Source organism: Oratosquilla oratoria, chromosome 11 (genome assembly GCF_046742065.1).
Source record: "Oratosquilla oratoria isolate Oo_2021 chromosome 11, ASM4674206v1, whole genome shotgun sequence".
Taxonomy (NCBI): Eukaryota; Metazoa; Arthropoda; class Malacostraca; order Stomatopoda; family Squillidae; genus Oratosquilla; species Oratosquilla oratoria.
The window spans coordinates 70,119,033-70,143,940 of NC_134787.1; the positions used below are offsets into that span (position 1 = coordinate 70,119,033).

At 40.2% G+C, this 24,908-nt stretch overlaps 3 protein-coding genes across 3 annotated transcripts in view; 2 read left to right on the forward strand and 1 right to left on the reverse strand.

Annotated features, from left to right (window-relative positions):
• LOC143029920 (zinc finger protein 830) overlaps positions 1-897 on the forward strand; it is a 48,919-nt gene extending 48,022 nt beyond the window's left edge. Inside the window, exon 6 of the mRNA XM_076193124.1 lies at positions 539-897. Coding sequence (XP_076049239.1) covers positions 539-674 — 136 coding nt within the window. The 3' untranslated portion in view covers positions 675-897. The remainder of the gene's footprint in view (positions 1-538) is intronic.
• Positions 814-23,049, reverse strand: mRpS23 (mitochondrial ribosomal protein S23). Its single transcript, XM_076193125.1, has 4 exons — positions 22,782-23,049; positions 12,499-12,660; positions 8,213-8,417; positions 814-1,045 (listed from the first exon to the last, which is right to left on the reverse strand). Exons 1-4 carry the CDS (start codon positions 22,823-22,825, stop codon positions 932-934), a joined length of 525 nt encoding a protein of 174 aa, XP_076049240.1. The 5' UTR covers positions 22,826-23,049; the 3' UTR covers positions 814-931.
• A 318-nt stretch (positions 23,050-23,367) lies between these two features.
• Positions 23,368-24,908, forward strand: part of LOC143029922 (uncharacterized) — a gene marked incomplete at its 3' end in the record, with an annotated part of 122,335 nt that continues 120,794 nt past the window's right edge. Inside the window, 1 exon segment of the mRNA XM_076193126.1 lies at positions 23,368-23,412.

The window sequence follows — 24,908 nt, forward strand, 5'->3', positions numbered from 1 at the left end:
GATTTTACACTACTTATGGTAACCCACTGTTTTGTTGCTGATCCAAGCTCTAAGCCATTCCAACACTTTTCCTCCTATAACATGGGCTTTGATTTTTTATTAGTCTCTGGTGGGGCACCTTGTCAAGGTAGCCAAATAAAAAAACATGCACCAACACCCACCACCCTTTCCTCCCTCTCATCTTAGCTCCTCATGGATAAAAGGTTCTCACCCACTGCCTTGGGTCAGAAGCAATGCACCAAGATACAGTACATCCACAGCAACACTACTTCATGTAATTGGTGACCCCCTCCCTCTTCATCCCCTCATGTACATTTTTTCTAGAGGGCTATATATTTCCAGATTTTGGAGGTTTGCAAATTTGAGCCTTCAAAAAGAAAGAAGTACCAATAGTTTTTCATTTTCTGAAAATAAATAAATGAAATAAAATTGTTTGGCTATTGTCTTTGTTGTATAAATGAGGACAGTCAGCAGCTAGTAGGAGAGCTTATTATTGACTGATCAGAAATTTCAAGAATTTTTCATTATATTTTTACAGAATTGTTGAACTTGATGCAGAAAAAAAGAAAACACTTCAGGTCATGAACTCCACTAAGCCACAGTCCGACAGTGATGAGTCTAGTGATGAAGAATTTGCTCCTGTTATCTGGAGAACCAAAAATTCATTAATCTGACTAGTTATTCAACTTCACAAATGGTTACAAGGTAACTTCGTCGATTTAATCATCACCTTATAACCAACCATTATTTTCTATACATCTGATGTAAATGTTATGTAGTTGTAAGAAATGTATCTTAAAACATATAATGGTAATAAGGATATTTAATTACCCAGCTACATAGTTTTTATATGCTTAATATATCCAAGTACCATAAATAAAATACAAATTGAATTACTATACAGTTTTATTTACACTTTTTTTTTTTTTTTCTAATCCTTTTGCTCTTCCTGGCTTTCTTTAAATATGTCTGCAAGTTTGACCTGTTCTCTTAGTGGTCTAGTCATTGAAGCAGCTTCAACTTTCTCCTCAACAACTGGTTCAACCTGAAATAGTTACAATATCTTAAAACATGTATTCAGATCCTTGTATTTCATAATTTTGTGTGACTCACCATGGTCTTGGATCACATGCTGGAATCATATCGACAGCTATTTCCCTCCCGGAAGAGAGCTCAGAGCTCATATATGACCGATCAATAGGTAATGCTGTGACCTTACATGCACACACACCCCCAACTCCCTGCCCACGGGACTGCTTGGACAGACAGTCTAGGGAACGACAACAACAACTCCCTGCCCACGAGACTTGGAGTAATGATTCACAGTGCAGCAATACTGAAATTATTTCAGCCCTGGGCAGGATTGGAACCTGGACCACCATAGCAGCAGCTGTGAATGCTACCCCTGCGCCATCAAGTCATGTGTACTTACCTAGTTTACCTAGTATCTTACAGGAAGGGGAACTATACTTATGGTGTCCCATCCCTGTATCTTGCCATATCTAATTTGCTCTTAAATTCTTTTACTGTTTTAGTACACACTATTGTTTTGTCTAGTAAGTTCCATACATCCACTGCTCTGTGGGTTGAGCTTTTTTTTTTTTTCTTTCCATGTCCTCTTGTGTTTCTTTTATCCCAATTTAGTAAGTCATCTCTGTCAAGGACTTCTACACCTCTCACAATTCTGTAGATGGTCAACAAGTCACCTCTTTTCTTTGTTCCAGAGTCATTCTAGTTTTGACAATCTTAATTCATATAACATTTTTGATAATGTTGGGGCCATCTTTGTAGTTGCTTTCTGGATTCTCTCAATTTTTCTTATATTCTTTTTAGTACTGGGTGACCATATTGTCACTGCATACTCCAATTTAGACCTTATCAGTGTGACTAGTATTTTCTTTACCATTTCTTCACTGAAGTAAAAGACACTTTTATTGATCTTAGCAACTTATAGGTTTTGCCAACAATTTTGTTTATATGTTTGTCAGGGGACATATCTTTTGTGATGATCATCCCCAGGTCTTTTTCAGATCCCACTGTCGTTACTTCTTTTTCACCAATTTTATATTGTCCAGATATCCTTTTTTTTCTTTTTACTTTTACCAAATTCCATTAAGCTATATTTCATGCTAAAGTCCACTTCCTATTTCTGACTCCACATGGCAAACATTATGGGAGCCGATACATATCCTTGTGTAACTCTACTAATTGCCTCTCATTTTTCTTCCATGCAAAAGTCCTCCATCCATTTCAATAGTTTGCCTTATATCTCTCCTATGGTTTCCAATTTTCTTAATATTTTTTTGTGAGGGACTTATCAAAAGTTTTTTGTAGATCTAGGAATGCACAATCAGCCCATCCGTCCCTTTCTTGTATTATGTCTAGTAGTCTTTAGTAAAAACAGATCAAATTTGTGGTACATGATCTTCCCTGTCTAAATCAGAATTGTCTCAGATTAAGGATCTTGTTCTCCTCATGTTTTATCCATCTGCTTTTTATGTCTTTACTTTTACTTTTACTTTACTTTAAAAGTCACAAAGTGTGGAAAGATGGTGTGTGGAACAAGAAGGACAGGAGGAAATAGAAGGAAAGGTAGTGAATGGTGGGATGAGGAAACAAAGAAGGGTGTAGAAGAGAAGAAGCAAGCTTTCTCAGATTGGTTACAAAATAGGACAAGGGAGTCATATGAGAGGTACAAAGAAAAGAAAAGAGAAGTAAAGAAAAAGGTAAAGGAGGCAAAGAGGAGAGCAGATGTGAAATGGGGTAAGAGTATGACAGAAAATTTTGAAAGTAATAAAAAGATGTTTTGGAAAGAAAATAAGAGAGGAAGAGGAGGCAAATCAAGTAGAGAAGAAAAGGTAAAAGGTGCAGATGAAGAGATGATAATGGAAGAGAAGGCAGTAAGGGGAAGATGGGCAGAATATTTTAGGGAGTTGCTAAATGTGAAGGAGGATAGGGAGGAAAAGATAGCTGCAGTGGGAAATGCTAAGAAAATGACCGTGATGAGTGAGGAAAATGGAGGAGAAATAAGGAAGGATGAAGTGAAGGCAGTTGTTAAGATGATGAAAGCAGGTAAGGCACCTGGTCTGGATGGATGCCATGCAGAATGTCTAAAAAAAGGAGGTACAGTGATGGTGGACTGGCTGGTGAGGTTATTTAATGTTTGCTGGAGAGAGGGTAGAGTGCCAGAGGACTGGAGGAGTGCCTGTATAGTTCCACTTTACAAGGGAAAAGGGGACAAGTGTGAATGTAGTAGTTTCAGAGGGATTAGCTTGTTAAGTGTAGTTGGGAAGGCTTATGGGAGGATCTTGATTGAGAGGATTAGGAGAGGAACAGAGGGAGTAATTGGTGAGGAACAGTGTGGATTTAGGACGGGTAGAGGTTGTGTAGATCAGATTTTTGTGGTAAGACATATGTGAGAGAGCTATAGGAAAGGGGAAGAATGTTTTTGGGGCTTTTATGGATCTGGAAAAGGCTTACGACAAGGTAGACAGAAAGGCACTGTGGGAGGTTTTCCGGAGATAAGGGATAGGAGGAAAGCTTCTAGGAGCTGTCAAGAGTTTTTATGAGGATAGTAGAGCTTGTGTCAGGATTAGAAATGGAGAGAGTGAGTGGTTTGAGGTAAAGGTGGGACTTTGTCAAGGATGCGTTATGTCGCCCTGGCTGTTCAACTTATACATGGATGGAGTAGTGCAAGAGGTAAATGCAAGGGTAGTGGGTCAGGGATTGGAGATGGTTAAAGAAAATGGAGAAAAGTGGGAGGTGAGCCAGCTGTTGTTTACGAATGACACTGCGCTTGTGGCAGGATCGGAGGAGGGATTGAGGAAGTTGGTGACAGAGTTTGGGAGAGTGTGTGATAGAAGAAAGCTGAAGATAAATGTGGGTAAAAGTAAGGTGATGAGATGTTCAAGGGGTGAAAGTGGCAGTAGACTGGAAGTGAGCATTAAGGGAGAGCGACTGGAGGAAGTGGATAGTTTCAGATACTTGGGTGCAAATGTGGCAGGAAAAGATGGAGTGAAGGTGGAGGTAGAATGTAGATTGAGAGAAGCGAGTAAATGCCTTGGTGGATTAAAAAGTGTAATGAGGAATAGACATTTGGGAATGGATGCAAAGAGGAGATTGTATGAAGGAGTGATTGTGCCAACAGCACTGTATGGGGCAGAAACATGGAACATAAGAGAGGAAGAGAGAAGGAGTTTGAATGTGTTTGAGATGAGGTGTCTGAGAAGTATGATGGGGGTTACTAGGCTAGATAGAGTGAGAAATGAGGAGGAGAACAGGGGTGGAAAGGGAGTTGGGAGATAGGGTTGATGAAAGAGTATTAGGATGGTTTGGACACATGGAAAGAATGAGTGAAGGAAGACTAGTAAAAGAGGTATGGAAGGCAGATTTGGAGGGAGTGAACATGAAGGGATGTCCTAGGATGAGGTGGATGGATGGGGTGAAGGGGGCTTTGGGGAAGAGGGGAATGTCTGTTGAGGAAGGACGGGAGAGGACAGAAGACAGGGGTGAATGGAGAATGGTTGTATATGGATGATGTGATGCATGAGGTGGAATGGGCGAGGGGATGGGCGATAAGGTAGTATGTGCGAGCAACATTTGACGCAGCCCAAAGGGATTTCTCCTCATCTTCTCCTTTTATGCATGGGGGGAGGTCGCCGATTTAATGAAGCAGCCTTGCTGTGGATGTGCTGTGTCTTGCGACACTGCTTCTGACCCAGGGCAGTGGACAAGGTGCAGGGATGACCCGTCATCCAAAAGGTGCTAAGATAAGAGGGAGGGTGGAGGGGTGTGGAGTGTATTCAGGGATGGAATGGGTGGGAATGATTATGCCTTTTCCTTTTTGGCTACCTCCCTTGTAAGGGGGAAAAAGCCTTGGTATATGTATGTACTTTTTATGTGTGTGTATATATATATATATAGGAAGCTCGCTGGCTGAGCGGGTTAGGGTGTTGTTACCTGTGGCAAAAGTCGAGGGGATGGCGGCTCAAATCCTGCCATCGGAGAAGTTGAACCAAGGGCATGGTTCATTAAATTCCACCCTACAAAGTCCTCTGGGAGGGGCACCATCCTAGCCTCCGATAGGGGGGAGTTTGTGATGTTAAACCATATCACATCACATGTATATATATATATATATATATATATATATATATATATATATATATATATATATATATATTTATAGGCTTACGACAGGGTAGACAGGAAGGCACTGTGGGAGGTACTGCAGATATATGGGATAGGAGGAAAGGTGTCAAGTGCAGTCAAGAGTTTTTATGAGAGTAGTACAGCTTGTGTTAGGATTAGAAATGGAGAGAGTGAACGGTTTGAGGTAAAGGTGGGACTTCATCAGGAGTGTGTTATGTCACCCTGGCTGTTCAATCTTTACATGGATGGGGTGGTGCGAGAGGTGAATGCAAGGGTAGTGGGTCAGGGGTTGGAGATGATTAAAGAAAATGGAGAAAAGTGGGAGGTCAGCCAGCTGTTGTTTGCTGATGACACTGTGCTTGTAGCAGGATCAGAAGAGGGATTGAGGAGGTTAGTGACAGAGTTTGAGAAGGTGTGTGAAAGAAGGAAGCTGAAGATAAATGTGGGCAAAAGTAAGGTGATGAGATGTACAAGGGGAGAGAGTGACAGTAGGCTGGAAGTGACCATTAAGGGTGAGAAACTGGAGGAAGTGGATAGTTTCAGATACTTGGGTGCGAATGTGACAGGAAAGGGAGGAGTGGGGGTGGAGGTAGAATGTAGATTGAGAGAAGTGAGTAAATGCCTTGGTGGATAAGTGTAATGAGAAATAGACATCTGGGAATGGATGCTAAGAAGAGGTTATATGAAGGAGTGATTCTGCCAACAGCAATGTACGGGGCAGGAACATGGAACATGAGAGAGGAAGAGAGAAGGAGTTTGAATGTGTTTGAGATTAAATGTCTGATAAGTATGATAGGGGTTACTAGGCTAGATAGAGTGAGAAATGAGGAGGTGAGGAGGAGAACAGGGGTGGAAAGGGAGCTGGGAGATAGGGTTGATGAAAGAGTATTAGGATGGTTTGGACACATGGAAAGAATGATTGAAGAAAGATTAGTAAAAGAAGTGTGGAAGGAGTGAATATGAGGGAGTGTCCTAGGATGAGATGGATGGATGGGGTGAAGGGGGCTTTGGGGAAGAGGGGAATGTCTGTAGAGGAAGGACGGGAGAGGACAGAAGATAGGGGTGAATGGAGAAGGGTTGTGTATAGATGAGGCTGTGATACATGAGGGGGAGGTGGGGGATGGGGAGGGTGAGGAAGTATGTATGAGAAAAAAATTGACGCAGCCCTAAGGGATTTCTCCCCTTCTCCTTTCTTGCATGAGGGGACGGAGAGGGGGGGGGGGGGGTCGCCGAATTTATGAAGCAGCCTTGCTGTGGATGTGCTGTGTCTTGCAACACTGCTTCTGACCCAGGGCAGTGGATAGGATGCAAGGATGACCCGTCATCCAGGAGGTGCCAAGATTGGAGGGAGGGTGGAGGGGAGTGGAATATATGGGAAATGAAATGGGTGGGAGTGATTTCTATGCCTTTTTCTTTTTGGCTACCCCCCATGTAAGGGGAAAAAACCTTTGGTATATGTATGTATATATATATATGTATATATACAGTATGTATACATATGTACATACACATACATACATATACCAAAGTGGCAGTGCATTCCCCTCCAAAAACTTCACAGCCACATGCCCCTTCGAGCCACTCCTAGCATAGCTGTTGGGTTGCCCTTGCCTTCGGGTTGGAAAGCCACATCACAGGAAGTCTGCTCTTCAGGACATTGCCCCTTTAGAATGCTTGTGGCATCTCCGAATGACACACTACAAGCGGCTAATCTTGCAGTTGCTTCTCGCATTAGCACACAACATCACTGTTAGCCTGTCTTTCATAGGCTTATGCCCCAGCAAAGCTTTCTCCTCAGCAGTAATATAGGTGCAGTTAGGCATCCTCTTCTAAAAGAGCCCTGTTTCATCACAATTATATACCTGGTGTGGCAGGTAACCCTCACAATGCACCAACTCCTCAAACTCCTTGACGAACGCCTCAGCTGTGTCTGTGCTTGCCGTGTCTGTGTCACTCTGTGGATGCCCATATGTTGCCAAAACTTCTCAAACCACCCCCTGCTGGCTGTAAAGGGCACTGAAGGTGGTGTATGCTGGCCAGTGGTACCAGCCTGTTGCTGTTGCAGGTCAGCATACACTTGGTAAATACATACACCAAATTACTTAAGAGAATAAGCACAGAAGAAGATTGCAGATCGCTACAAGAAGACCTAGACAAAATATGGGAATGGAGTCAGAGATGTGAAATGAACTTTAAACATTAAGAAATGTGGCATAAGGGAATTTGGAAAAAGCAAAAATAGAATATCAGGTTAATATAAAATTGGAAATAAGGAAGTCAAAAAAGTCGATTCAGAAAGGGACCTGGGAGTGATTATCTCAAGTGATTTGACACCTGATAAACATGTCAATAAATTATTTGAGAGACTTTTAACTTATTAAGATCAATGAAAGTGGCCTTCGACTACATGGATAAAAAAATGGTAAAGAAAATAGTGGTTACACTGATAAGACCTAAACTAAAGTATGCTGCAACACTATGGGCACTTAGCACATAAAGATAAACATAAGAAAATTAGAAAGAATTCAAAGAGCAGTGACAAAAATGGCACCTACACTATCAAATTTGACATACAAACAAAGATTGGAGAAATAACATCAATCAACACTGGAACAGAGAAGAGAAAGGTGATTTGTTGACCATTAACAAAATTATGAAAGGGATGGTAATTCTTGATAGAGATGACTTATTAAAATGGGACAGAAGAGAAACACGAGGACACGAAAAGAAGCTAAAGAAGGAGAGTTACAGAAGAGATTTGAAAAATAATAACTTCCCACATAGAGTGATTGATGTCTGGAACAAACTAAAAGGAGAAACAGTGAGTGCCAAAACTATATGAGATTTTAAGAATAAACTGGATGCAGAGAAATACAAAAACTGGTCACAACAAGCATAGCTCTTGTCCCGTAAAATACAACTAGGTAAATACACACATATATACAATGTGTAACTAAAAAATCTATACCATATCACAAACTAGTCAATATGAGTACTAAATGTAAACAAAGTAGGGCAATTATATGGAAATAAAATTAAGAGAGATAAATGTACTACTCACTTTAGGGGGTGCCCTTGAAGGATCTAGGTAAATGCCATGAGCTTCTAGAGCTAAAGCAGCTTTTTCCATTAGCTCCTCTTCAGCCACACATTTGTCAGCCTGCAACTTTTGATATTCTGTTATGAACACCTGACAGATGCTTGGTCGACTCTTGTACTCTGATAAGTGAATGGTTCCTGGGCTGTGATATTTCTTGTAAAATTTCCTGAAATTTTTTTGGGGAAATCTCAATACTTAAGACATAGATCGTCATCCTATTTTTACAAGAAATCTTGATTACACTGAAAAAATAGTGGGGTATTGGCTGCATGTTATTGTGGGGTTAAAAGATGCTAAACAGCATGCAGCTGATACTTTAGGGTCTATATGGGGTGCCCCTATATGTCAAAGCCACACATCATTTATTCTATGGTAGAGGATATCTCTGTTCATAGAAAAATGATGATAATTATACTGTGACTGTCCCTCTGTTATGCTGTCCTCACACTTTTGTTACTGTCCTGTACTATTTCTCTGAATATCATTTTCTTTTTTCGCCTAACTCTGTGGTGGTGGAAAAGAATAATGCCACAAAGTCTTTCCACTTGAGTTGTATGAGGCAACAAAAATGGGATGGGGATAAGACAAGGCATCCTTCTCCCTGTAGTCCCAAAGGGGACATTCCTAAAAAAAGTAAAGGCATAACAGGGTCTAGGAGGAGTTTTCCAACCAGTATCTTAAGGTTTGGGTCTTTTAATATGCATGGATGTGATACAGATGAGAGTAAAAGGGAAGAGATAGGCAGTATGTTTGTGAGAAGAAAAATGGATGTGTTGGCATTGAGTGAAACTAAGTTGAGAGGGAGGGGCAAGTTTCAGTTTTGGAGTGTAGTTGGGAGGATCTCAGGAGTGAAGAGAGTATGAGGGAGAGAAGGGGTGGCTATACTAGTAAGTGAAGGGATAGGTAAGCATGAAGTGGAGTGGAAGGAGGTTTCCTCAAGGTTAATGTGGATGAAGGTGAAACTGGGAAGGGAGATATGGGTTTTTGTAAGTGCATATGGGTCTGATAGTAAGAAGAGTGTACAGGAATGGGAGGCTTTTTGGATAGATTTAAATTAGTGCACATAGGGATTAGGGAGAAATGTCAATGTAGTGGTATTGGGAAACCTTAATGCTAGGGTAGGAAATGAACCAATAGATGGAGTGGTTGGGAAGTGTGGAGTTCCAGGAAAAAAATGTAGTGGAGAGTTGATCATAGCAAATACAGTGTTTAGGAAGAAAGTCAAGTATAAGTATACATGGGAGAGGGTGGTGGATGGAAGGGTGGCAGATGGAGCATTAATGTACTATATAGTGGTAACCAGGAGTATATTAGGAAGAGTTAAAGATGTACATGTTCTAAGGGGAGGGAGTGGGGGAATATCAGATAATTTTTTGATGAAAGGTAAGTTGAGAGTGGAGGATAAAGAGGAAAGGGACAGAAGGTAGGGAGATGCTTAAAATGAACTGCTTAAATAAGAAAGAAAAGGATGAGTACAAGAAGCTGAGAGAGGAGTGGGAGGGAGTGAAGGATACAATAGATCTTGGAGTGGAGGAGGAATGGGAATGATTCAAGGGAGTCACAAGGTGTGCAAAGATGGTGTGTGGAATAAGGAGGACAGGAGGAAATAGAAGGAAGGGTAGCGAGTGGTGGGAGGAAGCAAAGAAAGTTGTAGAAGAGAAGCGAGCTTTCATAGATTGGTTACATAATAGGATGAAAGAATTTTATGAGAGGTACAAAGAAAATAGAAGGGAAGTAAAGCATAAGATAAAGGAGGCAAAGAGGAGAGCAGATGTGAAATGGGTAAGAATACGACAGATAATATGGAAGGTAATAGAAAGATGTTTTGGAAGGAAATTAAGAGAGGAAGAGAAGATGAATCACGTAGAGAAGAAAAGGTAAAAGATTCAGATGAAGAAATGGTAATGGAAGAGAAGGCAGTATGAGGCAGGTGGGCAGAGTATTTTAAGGAGTTGCTAAATGTGACGGAGGATAGGGAGGGAAAGGTAGTTGCAGTGGGAAGCGCTAAGAAAATTACAGTAATGAAAGAGGTAAATGGAGGAAAAATAAGTATCAGATTTTTGTGGTAAGACAGATATGTGAGAAAGCTTTAGGAAAAGGAAGTTTTTTGGCCCTTTATGGATTTGGAAAAGGCTTATGACAGGGTAGACAGGAAGGCACTGTGGGAGATATTGCAGATATATGGGATAGGAGGAAAACTTTTAAGAGCAGTCAAGAATTTTTACAAGAGTAGTAGAGCTTGTGTTAGAATCAGAAATGGAGAGAGTGAGTGGTTTGAGGTAAAGGTGGGACTTCATCAGGGTGTGTTATGTAACCCTGGCTGTTCAATTTATACATGGATGGGGTGGTGCAAAGGTAGTGGGTTGGGGATTGGAGATGATTAAAGAGAATAGAGAAAAGTGGGAGATAAGCCAGCTGTTGTTTACTGACAACACTGCACTTATAGCAAGATCAGAGGAAGGATTGAGGAAGTTAGTGACAAAGTTTGAGAAGGTGTGTGAAAGAAGGAAGTTCAAGATAAATGTGGGTAAAAGGTGATGAGAAAGTGGCAGCAGACTGGAGGTGAGTATTAAGGGAGACTGGAGGAAGTGTATAGTTTTAGATACTGGGTGTGAATGTGGTAGGAAAGAGAGAAGTGGAGGTAGAATGTAGATTGAGAGAAGCAAATGTCTTGGGGAATTAAAAAGTGTAATGAGGAACAGACATTTGGGAATAGATGTTAAGAGGAGATTGTATGATGGAGTGGTTGTCCTGACAGCATTGTATGGGGCAGAAACATGAGAGAGGAGTTTGAATGAGTTTGAGATGAGGTGCCTGAGAAGTATGATAGGGGTTACTAGGCTGGATAGAGTGAGAGATGAGGAGAATGGGGGTAGAAAGGGAGTTGGGAGATAGGGTTGATGAAAGAGTATTAGGATGGTTTGGACACATGGAAAGAAAATGTGAAGAAAGATTAGTAAAAGAGGTGTGAAAGGTAGAGGTGGAAGGAGTGAACATGAGGGGGTGACCAAGGATAAGATGGATGAATGGGGTAAAAGGGGAACTGGGAAAGAGGGGAATGTCTGTTGTGGAAGGACAGGAGAAGACAGAAGATAGGGGTGAATGGAGAATGGTTGTGTATGGATCATGTTGTGGCGCATTCGGAGGAGTGGGTGGGGGTGAGAGAGTATGTGTGAAAAATATTTTGACACAGCCCAAAGGGATTTCTCCCTGTCTTCTCCATTTCTGCATGAGGGGATGGAGAATAGTGGTTGCCAATTTAATGAAATGGCCTTGCTGTGGATGTGCTGTGTCTTGTGACACTGCTTCTGACCCAGGGCAGTGGGCGAGATGCAGGGATGACCTGTCATCCAGGAGGAGCCAAGATAAGAGGGAGGGAAGGGGGCTGGATAGGAGTGGAGTATATGGGGATAAAATGGGTGGGAGTGGTTTTTATGCCTGTTTTTTGGCTACCTCCCTTGTAAGGGGGAAGCAGCCTTTGGTATATGTATGTAGAATTCTAAAAACAAGAAAAGCTATGTACTCCTATATATTTACCCTTTTTTTTATTAAATCAAATAATTAAATTAAACAATTACTCTGACACAAACACTTACTCCCTTCAGCACCATGGTCTACTTCAGATTTTGGTTCTAGATACTGCCTGTTTATTTGATTTAAATACTGGCCTGACTTGTGTCCTGATCACATGGAACCTTATTTAAAATTAAAAACATTCTCAACTCCATACAATTCTCTGACATTACCCAGAACAAAAATCTAAAAGGTTTACTTGTGTTCAAGGGTTTAGTATGCACACCCATAATCTTTTATTTTATCTAAAATTATCGATACAGGTAGTCCCCAATGAATATATGACATACACGAACTTACTCCTACTTCAACTGTGCATTTCATAACATGACATACAGATGAAAATAACAGGAATGACATGTAGCTGAAAGAGAAAGATTGGAAGATTTCAGCACTTTCTCATGCAGAATGCATTTCTGTACTGTATTTTTATGCTTCTACATAATGTAAGGTGATGTTTGTGGAGCCATCAACCTATCTCACCTTAACTATTCATTTTAAATAGGTATAATGGTTCCACTGAATGAAGATTCACATGAAATCCTTTTATTGGAATGCATCCCTTTCACTGAACAGGGACCCCTTGTTCAGAAAACCAAATGAATTTACGTACAAGTAATATGATTAGATGAAAAAGAAAAAATCAACTTCATGTAGGCAAATATTATACTTACGCTCGTATAACATCTTCATGATACAATATTTGTGGAATATTTTTGTTTACTACTGGTCGATCATAATTGGGTTCATATTTAGGAGGAAAAGCTTCATAGATATCATACCACAGTGGTTTATCTTTTGGCTTCATTGCTCCAGACTTAAGGAGACCATTAACTCTGAAAAAAAAAAAAATAATAATAATAATAAATAAAAATAAAATAATATATATATATATACACACCAGTACATATATATATATATATATATATATATATATATATACACACCGGTACATATATATATATATATATATATATATATACACACCGGTACACATATATATATACATATATATATATATAAATGAATAAAGAATAATAAGATAATAATACAGTGCTATGTACATATGACCTATACTCAGATTTTTTTTAATCAGTAATAATCCATATAACCCTAAATCCCCTGCAACCTAACCAATTATAGGGGTGATGATGTGGTGTGCCCATTATTAACCTAAACAATTACAAAACCTGTATTTTCTGTAACACATAACAACTGTAATATATATATATTATAGTAATTATTCTCTCATATTTCCCTACTGAATACCAACAGCCTAAGGGACTAGTAACAGTCCTTGGTTCCCTCCCAAAAATCTCTCTGGGAAGAATTGCTGAATTTTTGTCTGCAATGTATTTACCTAATTATGGTATACAAAATCTGGATAGTTGACCTGGGTGCAGGGGGAAATGACAGAAAAAAGTTTGGGAACCACTGGTATAAAGGAAAGAAGCAAGGTTCACTGAGTCTTATCTGTTACTCTCCAATTTATTATACCTAGCCTCAAATCCATGGACAGTTCTCACTTAATCTATATCCTTGATTTACAATTATCATATTTAGATTTGAATTTATGTATTGTTCCAGCTGGGGCCATATCACCTAAGCTATTCCAAGTGTTTATGCATCTATATGGAAAACTGTATTTCTTTACATCCTTTAGACATGTGGTCTTTCACAATTTGTTCCCATGGCCTCTTAAAACCCTCATATCCTTAATCAAGAGATCTCTTCTGCCAATGTAATATTGGGTTATATTATTGTGTCTCTGTCACTGGAGGAAGGAAACAGCCACTTGTTGTCAGCTGTGTGTGGAAAAATGGAGGAAATACACTTGGAATTAATAAAGATATCCTGGATACAGTTCTGAGTGTGACTGTCAGACCTCCAAATAGAAATGAGAATGCTGACAGGTTTTAAAGACAGATGGCAAGGAGATGATTCTGATGTCCTTCTTGCAGGTTCCTGTTGTTGGTCCCACATACACAGAAAAAAGTATTGAACTAGTTGGTATGTACACAAATCTACACTTCGAGTAAATTATTTTACACCCCTTCAGCCAAGGCTACAAATACCTCCATGAATGAAAGGGTGTAAAATAGCAAGTTTGAGAAAATAAAGAATGAGATGGATCATATTCTATCAATTTTGGATGCAAGTAGTATATTAATAAAGCAGGGAAGAGAGAGTTTACATGATTAAAATGTAAGATGATTCTGAATGGATGAACAGCTAATGCAACCCAAAGGGATGTTATCCACACATGTACTGTTATAGTAATAAATCCTGCCCCACAGATCCATATCAAGTTTTCCAGATTTTAACAGCTTTCTGTCCCATACAGTGCTATCAGCACAATAACTCCTTCATACGATCTCCTCTTAGCATCCATTCCCAAATGTCTATTTCTCATTACAATTCTTAATCCAAGGCATTGTCACGACTTTAGCATGCTTGCCTTTACTATAGGATTTTACTTTAACAGGATGTAAATAAAATGATGAGGTGCAAACTAATTTAATTTACAGAGGGGTATTTACAGATCACGAGCAAGGAGAGTGACATCTTCCAAGAGACAAAGACATACGACAACTTTCTCAAACAATTTCAACACACTTTTGCCAAATTCGATCAACTCCGTTCCCTTTCACCACTCTACACTCTAGCCAAGACATACAGCACTGGACCATACACAACAAAAACACGAGCAGTCAAAATAGCAAGTGATTTCAAAAGTGAAATTAGGGAAAGCCTCACCCACTCTCCTTGGGTAAAGGAGGGTAAGATCGACCTCGAACACCTTGTCTCCCTCCTCACATACTTCGTCTGCTCTCACAGCTCCACCCAGACACACTCCAAGCAGCTGGTAAATTCGCTTTTACACCAAGTACCACCTTAGCAGAATTCTCTAGAAATTTTTCAGACACAGATCAGACACTCTCTTCCATCCACAACCAATCTCTTCCTCTCGCCCCTACTCACTCCCTCACAGTAGCAAAGGTTAATACATCTCACGCCCAATCCAACAGATCAAGACAAATGTCACTCACGCACACGCTCGCACCATCGATCACCCTCACGAACATCCTTCTTCTGCACTTACTGCAACAAACCTGGACACACCACAAACAGATGCTTCTATAGATACCCAACACAGCCAACCCATCACTGCGATTACCATGGTGCATGCTACCACACCACTGAATTTTGTAGAGTTCTCCAAATGAAAACAGCAGAAACATGTTTCACCACAACACTCCCCAACCAGGAAAACACACCATAATACCTCAGCATGACTGCCAGACAGAAGCAACATACGCACCCACACACAGGCTCAACCGTACAAGGATTTTCACTCACACACTCTCCCTGTACTTACCATGACCAACACAGGAAATTCCTCACCTCCCATGGTTTTCAAGGCTAGTGCAAATGACAGCAAACTAACAATATTCTTAGACACGGGCTCCCCAGTGAACATAATGTCCACATTCACCTTGGACACCCTACGCTTAAAAACTGAGAGTCACGATCTTAGAGCCCCCCGATTCACTTAGCTAATGTCGATGGTGTACCCCTCCCTATCCTTGGTAAATTCTCATTAGACATTTCCCTCCACGCTCAGTGCCCATCCATTCCACTTACGGTCTACATAGCCGATGTCTATTTCCCTGCCAACATCCTTATAGGCTTGACCTGTATGCAGCAGAACGACAATGTCATATATCCTACCCAGCACGGCATCCTATATGCCAACTATTTCATTCCTGCCTTGAATCCCCCAAACACACAAACTGTCAACAAAACACATATGGCCAAGCTAGAGCAGACAGACACAAAGCAACTCATGTTCCACCACAGCACTCCACTTCTAACATGCCAACACCGAGTGACACACATCACACCTGCAACAGATGTAAGAACGCAGCTCACAGGTCAAAGTCGGCTAGACGCAACACAAAACACACCTGGCGCACTGAAAACACATCAGCGTCTAACACAGACACCTTACCTCTCATGCTAGAGTTCAACCTGCAAACTGCCCTGTCTCTCAAGTTGCATCTACTTTCATTCCCACTCATGCAGTTATCATTAGCCCAAAAACGTTGTTCCCTCATGAGTACACCAAGGTACACGTACGTGTTTTTCAAGCCCCAGATACCGATATACTACGCATACCAGAGACATGCTGCGTAAGTGGTATATCCCTCTTTTCCGCTATCAGTGACACTTCTAAGGCCATATGTGCATATAAATTGCAAACAATACAAATGTTCCCATCAATCTCACCATTGGCACCAACATTTGTGATTTCCTTGTATATCCAGCACATATACAAATACTGAAAAGTGAAACCTCTTCTCAAATATGCAGTTACCTCCAATGTCCTCAAAGCTTAGGAAACAATTCAAGATTCTCATTTCAATCCCATAGATTTTCCTGATGCTCAAGTTGATTTACTTGCTCTTTGTAACAAATTCAGACATGCAATTGCATTACCAGGTGAACCTCTTGGATTCACAAACCTCATTAAACACCATATACCCCTTCGGGAAAATGCAAAACCACTGTACATCCCTGCATACAGACTACCACACAGTAAATGAAACACTGTAGACACTCTCATCACAGATATGATCAAACAGGATATTATAGAGCCCAACTTGTCGGAATGGAATTTCCCTCTTTTCATTGTTCCCAAACACAACGGTTCATTCCATCCAGCTGTTGATTTCAGGGAAATCAAGAAACTCACTATACCCGAAAGATATCCACTCCCTCATCTCCACAATATTTTACACTACATCGGTGAAAACAACACTGTCTTTACAACTCTTGACCTAATGTTGGGTTATTTCCAAATTCCCCTTGATGCACAGTCCAGACCTCTCACAACTTTCAGCACAAACAATGGACACTATCAATTCAAATGCCTTGCCATAGGACTTGTTTCAGCGCCCTCTGTCTTCACTCGTCTCATGTACACAGTACTAGAAGGAATCATATGACATTCAGTATTCATGTACTTAGATGACATTATCATAGCTTCCAAATCTATCAGTGAACATTTACACATGCTTGAAACTGTCCTCTCCCGGCTAGCAAAGGCAGGTCTTAAACTGAAGCTTAAGAAGTGTTCCTTCCTTCAGAAGGAAATACGCTTCCTAGGACATGTCCTTAACTTACAAGGCATATTAAACTCACAGGACAAGGTCAAGGCAGTCATAAAGTTTCCACGCCCTACTTCTCCTGATCACATCCGATCCTTCCTTGGTCTCCCAGGCTTTTACAGACGGTTCATCAAAGGATACGCTGGCATAGCAGCACCCTTAATTGCCTTAGAAAGACACTCCAAAGAAATCATACTTGGCTATGAGATACATATACACACAGACCACCGACCAATTCTGCACCTTTTCAAAGGAAAAAATCTCACAGGTAAACTAGCACGTTGGTTCCTTATGATTCAAGAATATATGCCCACCTTCCATTATGTTCACGGCAAAGCAAATGTCATCGCTGACACCCTAAGTAGACATGTAGTGACCATCAGTCAAGTGTCAGTTCCAGTAAACCTTATGCAAGCGCACATTGCCCCAGCACAAAAGTCAGATCCCATTTGGAAATGCGTGATATATTTCCTCACTTCAGGCGATACAACAAACACTGATGACTTCCCTCCAAACAATGAAAACTACACCATGATAGACGAAGTCCTGTATCACAAAACAACACTCAAAAACAAACACGAACCTAACCGCTCAGTGCTCCAGCTTGTAGTTCCTACCGAACTCATTCCTGAAGTACTAAAGCTGGTACACAACTCACCCATTGCTGGTCACCCAGGAAAGGACAAGTGTCTCTCACAAGCCAGAATGAAATATTTCTGGCCCACTATGAGGAAAGATATCCACAATCATGTAGATACTTGTCATTCATGTGCGTCCTACAAAGGTCACATTAATGGTCAAGCTCCAATTTCCAACATATCCAGCCCCTTGCAAGCCCTTCGAGACCATTGCTATTGACCTTCTTAAATTGCCACGTACTCCTAGCGTAAACCAATACCTCTTTGTCTGTGTTGATAATTTCTCTCAATTCTCCATTCTCTCGCCACTGCAAGACAAGACTGCACAACAAGTCGAACAGACACTGGTTGACAAGGTCATATGCCCCTACACCACACAAAAAACACTCATCTCAGACAATGGCACTGAATTCAACAATGAAATACAAACATTTGCAACATTTTTAGCATAAAAAAATGTAACACCTTACCTTACCACCCTAGCTCCAACAGACTAGTGGAGCGTCAAAACAGGAAAATACTTAATGTTCTCAGACACCTTGCCTCAGACATACACTCATCTTGGGATGAACATGTACCAATGATCCAAGCCTCCATGAACTGTGCAATTAATAGGTCAATATTGGAGTCTCTACATTTTGTCCTTTTTAGTTCAGACAAAAAGTTCCCATATGATCTTCTCACTTCAGATATACCCCCCATATATAATTTCAATGATTATGTTAAAGTCAAAATCCAGAATTTCAACACTCTCTTCAAGAGAATTCATGACTCCCTAAATATATCAAAGATGGATATGACATGGCTCCATAATGCAGGAGCAAGGCATTGCAACATTGCAATCAGAGACATTGTGTACGAACAAAACCATACTCCAACATCAAAACTCTCTGAAAAGTTCACAGGACCATTTCACATTCTTGACATCCTACCAAATAATAAAATCAAAACCCTTTGCTTACAACACCCTTCCTCACAACATTCAGCAGAAAAGATCCTCCACATAGACAATTGTAAGATTGTTCCCTGAGGCCTGGACCTCACACATACCCCCTCACCTGCTCCAGCACCCATTCTGGTTCAAGATTCTACCACTCCACCCACCCTAACTCCTACTCCTCTTCCTACATACAGTCTAAGACAAAGACCAACCTTGTAGATCAGATCCTTGGGTGAACTGAATTGTATCTACTTTTTCATCATGTCATCTTCATGTTTTCCATCTCTCTCATATGGTACCCTTAAAATTCCACATATACCATGTCTATGCGACTATTTTTACTTTTAAGGTGATTACTTATGCCCTATACGACCATTTTGGGTGAGGTCACCGGATGGCAGCTGGACCGAGCATTCATGTTGCACATGCAGACATGCTAGCTAGCACCAATGCATCCACTTGCACACAAATGAAGAGTTAGTGGTACTGATCCTGCTCAGGACCTCACCTCTCAGGTCAGGTAGGGTCAAAGAGCAATTATCTCCGCTGCCATTTCGACTCCAACGGTCAACACGATACCAGACATTGTACATACATACATATACCAAGGCTTTTTCCCCCTTACAAGGGAGGTAGCCAAAAAGGAAAAGGCATAAAATCATTCCCACCCATTCCATCCCTGAATACACTCCACACCCCTCCACCCTCCCTCTTATCTTAGCACCTCCCGGATGACGGGTCATCCCTGCACCCTGTCCACTGCCCTGGGTCAGAAGCAGTGTCACAAGACACAGCACATCCACAGCAAGGCTGCTTCATCAAATCGGCGACCCCCCCTCTCCGTCCCCCCATGCATAAAAGGAGAAGACGGGGAGAAATCCCTTCGGGCTGCGTCAAATTTTGCTCACATATACTACCTCACCCCCCATCCCCCCACCCATTCCACCTCATGCATCACAACATCATCCATATACAACCATTCTCCATTCACCCCTGTCTTCTGTCCTCTCCCGTCCTTCCTCAACAGACATTCCCCTCTTCCCCAAAGCCCCCTTTACCCCATCCATCCACCTCATCTGCCTTCCATACCTCTTTTACTAGTCTTTCTTCACTCATTCTTTCCATGTGTCCAAACCATCCTAATACTCTTTCATCAACCCTATCTCCCAACTCCCTTTCCATCCCCATTCTCACCTCCTCATTTCTCACTCTATCCAGCCTAGTAACCCCCATCATACTTCTCAGACACCTCATCTCAAACACATTCAAACTCCTTCTCTCTTCCTCTCTTATGTTCTATGTTTCTGCCCCATACAGTGCTGTTGGCACAATCACTCCTTCATACAGTCTCCTCTTAGCATCCATTCCCAAATGTCTATTCCTCATTACACTCTTTAATCCACCAAGGCATTTACTTGCTTCTCTCAATCTACATTCTACCTCCTACCAAACATTGTAGTAGTAATAATTATTCATTTTAGTAGTTATATGTCCACATGGACATAGATTGTATATATTCCAATGCTAGGATTTAATGCATGTACTCTAGCAAGTATTTGAGCCTCAGCTCAACTCTAGTCAGGCCAAATTGGCTCCATGTAATTTAAATTATATGTATTTCCTTGTTGGCAACTCATCCGAATTCCCCTTTATAAGACCCAGTCATCAGGCCTGTAGCATGACGCAGCCTGGACGAATCACCAATAAAGCAAAGGACCCGGCAAGCCACTTTTTCTCAACCACACTACCAAAAAAGAATGTTGTATACCGTCAAAATCAAACCAACATTTCTCCTGGCGGCCACAGCAACACCTTGGGAATTGCTCCCAGCAAGGTCACCCATATGTGGCATGATAACAATGATTATAATACAATGACTCTAAACATTGATGGTCCAGAATCTCTTCTTATAATCTAGGTATGCACATTTCCGCAAGCGGCACCACCATCACAGACATAATGTTTACAATGCCTTTCTTGCGACCCTTTCGACTGGCATACTTTGAGTTTGAACTCTGTTAGTGTTCAACTCATACTCGGGAAATTCAATATGTCTTCCTGTTCTAGAACTTTAGATGTACTTCTTTAAAAATTGACAGATTTTCACTGATTTACATGTAAATTTAGATAGTTGCAGTGGCAGTTTAGTTTTCCAAGTGGAAATTTAAAGGGAAGAAACCAATACACTCCTCCTTCGATTTAGGAACTAGTTATGTTCTTGAAAAACTGTTGGTATATCGAATATACTTAAAACGAGCACTTTTTTCCCATATAAGCCCATTACATTATGCGAGATAGGTTCTTACAAACAAATTTCATGTCCCTATAAAGTCATCACAACATTAAATATGCATAATCTTGAATACTGTTCTCTGCTAATTACATACAGACACATAAAATATTAATATGCAAAGTAGATAATAACACTTAGGAGGCACAATGTCATTTGAAATAATGCTAATAATCCACGAATAACCGCGACCGAGTGAGTAGACCGAGCAGTACACGGCATTGTTTTGAAAACAATAACAAACTGGGCGGCTGGTTCTTTCTCAGTACGTATGTATCTATTTTCACTTTTATTTTATTTTTTTTACCTGGACATATGGCAGTTGTTATTAATATTTATGATGTAAAAATAATTTTCTTTTTTAATATTTATGATTTAAAAATACAGTAATTTTTTTCAACAGGATTTTATTCGTTATGGCAAATTTTTAGTTCGTATTTCGATTTTTGGGACAACAACTTTTTGTTCATTATAGTGAAAATTCGTATATGGAGCATTCTTAAATCGAGGGAGGAGTGTATATGAACTTTTTATTGTGATATATATGTTTTCAGATTTTTTTTTTTCCTGGAAATGAGCAATTTCAAGATTGTTGTTGTGCATTTACCCACAGGAAATGCATTTTAGATTGTCAGGTTTTTCTGCTAGATGCCATCTAGCGGCAATCCTATTTTTGAAGACTGTAAACTTCTAGAACAGGAAGAAATTTTGAACCATCTGTGCATGCACTGAATGCTACCAGTTCAAACTCAGAATCTAGTCGAATGGGTCACTCAAAATTCTGGTGGCAAAATTCCATCAGCAATGGTGATGCTACCCACGGATTCGCATGTACCATCTTAATCATTGCCATGGCAACATGACCAGTGTTAGTAAGAATAGCATAAAAGAAAGGTCATACACTGTTTTTTATATACTCAGGTGATTTGAAGACCCATGAGACCTTCATATGCCAAGTTGCATTTAAATTGAACCAGCGGTTTGGATTTTATGGATTATTTTGATAACTTAATTGTTGCCATAGAAATGCAAATTTGGTATGATGCAGATGTCTCACACTGTTTTTGACATACCCACATGATTTGACCCATAAAACTAATGTATTCCAAATTTTTATAAAAATTGAACCAGTGGTTTAGAGTTTATGTGTATTTCTTTACCAAAATCTTTACAAATTACCACTCTTAAATAACACCTTTTGTTATAATAGTTTAGCCAAAAATTTGGAATAGAAAAAAGTATTTCCCTTATTTTTCAAGCTATTTAAAAAATTTAAATATATTTTGTTTCTAATGAAATGGTCTTTCACATACATCAAGAATTAAAATGTTAAACCAAATTTTTAAATTTTAAGCTCATACCAATATAATCCATACAATTTTATGAGCAAGAACTTGAATTTCACATAGTCACCAGTGGTCAGATTAGACTAGTTTACTTGGTCCAAGACTCTTGGCAGCCCACAGATGGCATTGAGTGTAGCCATGCTCACTTGGATTGTTTTAGTCAAAGAGATAAAGTGGAATTATCAAATAAGTTGATAATGCATCAGGCTCAATTCCTCCAATAAAAAAAATTGAGTTAGATCATCATCATCATCATGAGTGTGATTATAATGAAGGATGTCTTCAAAGATTCAAGAGAGCATCATGGAATTTCCTAAAATAAATTGTGTGGAAAAAACATCTCCAAACCATACAGGGGTTGCACAGTATGATGTATGAGTGTACCAGTGTTACGAGTGTATGTGGATGAATTTGCCAACCTGTCATAGACGATAGAGTCAAAGATATCAGGTGATGAGCACCTCACTCTTGGGCTGGTATATAAGCATGCATGTCCTGGACCCACTTGGAAAACATACACTTCATATTCTGTGTACAACTTCAAATTTATATCAACAGTGAAAAAAACACACCTGGTATATATAGTACCAATTTTTTCTAATCTACTTGAAGCCATTATGATTATGAACACTGCCAAAGGACACAGATGATCTTAAGTCGAAGTACTGCTTCCGACGACCAGTATGATTATCTTATGATGCTTTGTTACTGAATTATGGCCAGGGTATATTAACTAATGTATGGTTTACTGGTTGTTGCTGTTGTTACATATTTTTTAACAGCTCATACTAAGACCCGGCAATACAGTTTGTTTGTTTATAAAATTGTGATTACGGGAGGGGGGGGGGGTTACACAACATTCGAACTAGAATAAAATTTATACAAGGTATGTATATATATTTTTCCTTTTCTTTTTTGCTTCTAGGAAAAATACATTGTAAGTGTATGATTGCCTATTTGATGTATATTTGCTTAGAAAGAGCATTAACGTCTATTTTCCTTGTTTATGTGTTTTGTTAATTGTCCACATTACCTTATTATATTTTTTATATAATTGTATTGCTTTATTTCTTATTATTGATATCTATTACTTTTATGTAAATGATAGAGGTGGTAATTATATGCCATTCATTTAGTAACGAATGTCAGTCGCGCCAGAATTGATACAGTGCTCTGACAAAAGTTACAAAAATATAAACAGTGGTAAGTAATTTGGTATATAGCTAAGAATTCTTTGTGTTTTTTATTTGTCGTTATAATATTGGACATGTATTGAAACATAATTGTTTAAAAAAGGAGGTATAACATCGTAAATTACGGTCAAATCATACGTATGTAGTTGAGTTAATAGGGTATGGACTGGTGAGTGGTGGCAACAGGTGAATTGGAAATCTACAATCGTCAAAACAGTGACGACACTATTGAGGAGACTTATTTTCAAGTCTGGCTCCAGCTGGATAACCTGAATTACATCATGGTATCAGATGCATGTTGTACTAATTTGTGTTCTGTAATATTATATCTGCCCATGTCCTTACCATTTATAAACTGGTTTAAATATTTTCTTAAGTTTAGCAGTACCCATCCAATCCAGTAAATTATGGGTCAACAAATCACCTGAGCATGTCAAAAACAATGTAGAACCTTTTATACTATTCTTACTAACACCTATCATGTTGCTATGGCAACTATTGTCAATTTAGGGAGTAATTTTTGTGTTCCTTGCTTGTATAGCCATTGGTTGGAGCCTTGATATTTCACCTTCAGGTTTAGATTAGAAATAATTAAAATTGAAGAATTTGTCAGAAAGAACCCCGGCTTTTTCCCTATCACATTTTTTCACCCCATCATTTTCCATGTAGAGATCAGTGGTTCTTGATTTACTTCTAGTTTTTTGAAGACATGTACATCTGCCTTTTATCTAAACCTGACATCTGGGCTTGTACAAATGACTCGGATATATTGTATGGCCTGTCAGTAAAGGTGCTACCTCTCTGTCTCTCTCCTTCCTTCCCTCCCTCCCTCCCTCCCTCCCTCCCTCCCTCCCTCCCTCCCTCCTCTTCCTCACCCCTCTCTTTCTCCTCTATCTCTTACTCCCCCATCTTTCACCTCTCTCTCTCTCTCTCTCTCTCTCTCTCTCTCTCTCTCTCTCTCTCTCTCTCTCTCTCTCTCTCTCTCTCTCTCTCTCTCTCTCTCTCTCTCTCTCTCCCTTTGTCTCCTACCTCTCTCACTCTCTTCTATATATGTCTCTCTTTTTTTCTCACTCCCCCACCTCTCTCTCTCTCTCTCTCTCTCTCTCTCTCTCTCTCTCTCTCTCTCTCTCTCTCTCTCTCTCTCTCTCTCTCTCTCTCTCTTTCTCTCTTGCTCTCTTTCTCTCTTGCTCTCTCCTCTTTCTCACTCCCCCACCTCTCTCTCTCTCTCTCTCTTTCTCACTCCCCCACCTCTATCTCCTCTCCCCTCTCTTTCCCCTTTCTCTCTCCCTCTACCATCCCTAATTCTCTCTTTTCTCTCTCTCTCTCTCTCTCTCTCTCTCTCCCCCCTCCCTCCCTCCCTCTCTCTCTCTCTCTCTCTCTCTCTCTCTCTCTCTCTCTCTCTCTCTCTCTCTCTCTCTCTCTCTCTCTCTCTCTCTCTCTCTCTCTCTCTCTCTCTCTCTCTCTCTCTCTCTCTCTCTCTCTCTCTCTCTCTCTCTCTCTCTCTCT

Bases quoted from the DNA above. Each gene is read 5' to 3' on its own strand.
- mRpS23 (XM_076193125.1), bottom strand. From the start codon at position 22,825: ATGGCTTCAAGTAGATTAGAAAAAATTGGTACTATATATACCAG. The intron at 12,661-22,781 runs GTGTGTTTTTTT...TTTTTTTTTCAG, and splicing joins ATTGGTACTATATATACCAG to AGTTAATGGTCTCCTTAAGT. The intron at 1,046-8,212 runs GTGAGTAGTACA...TAACTATTTCAG, and splicing joins CTTCAAGGGCACCCCCTAAA to GTTGAACCAGTTGTTGAGGA.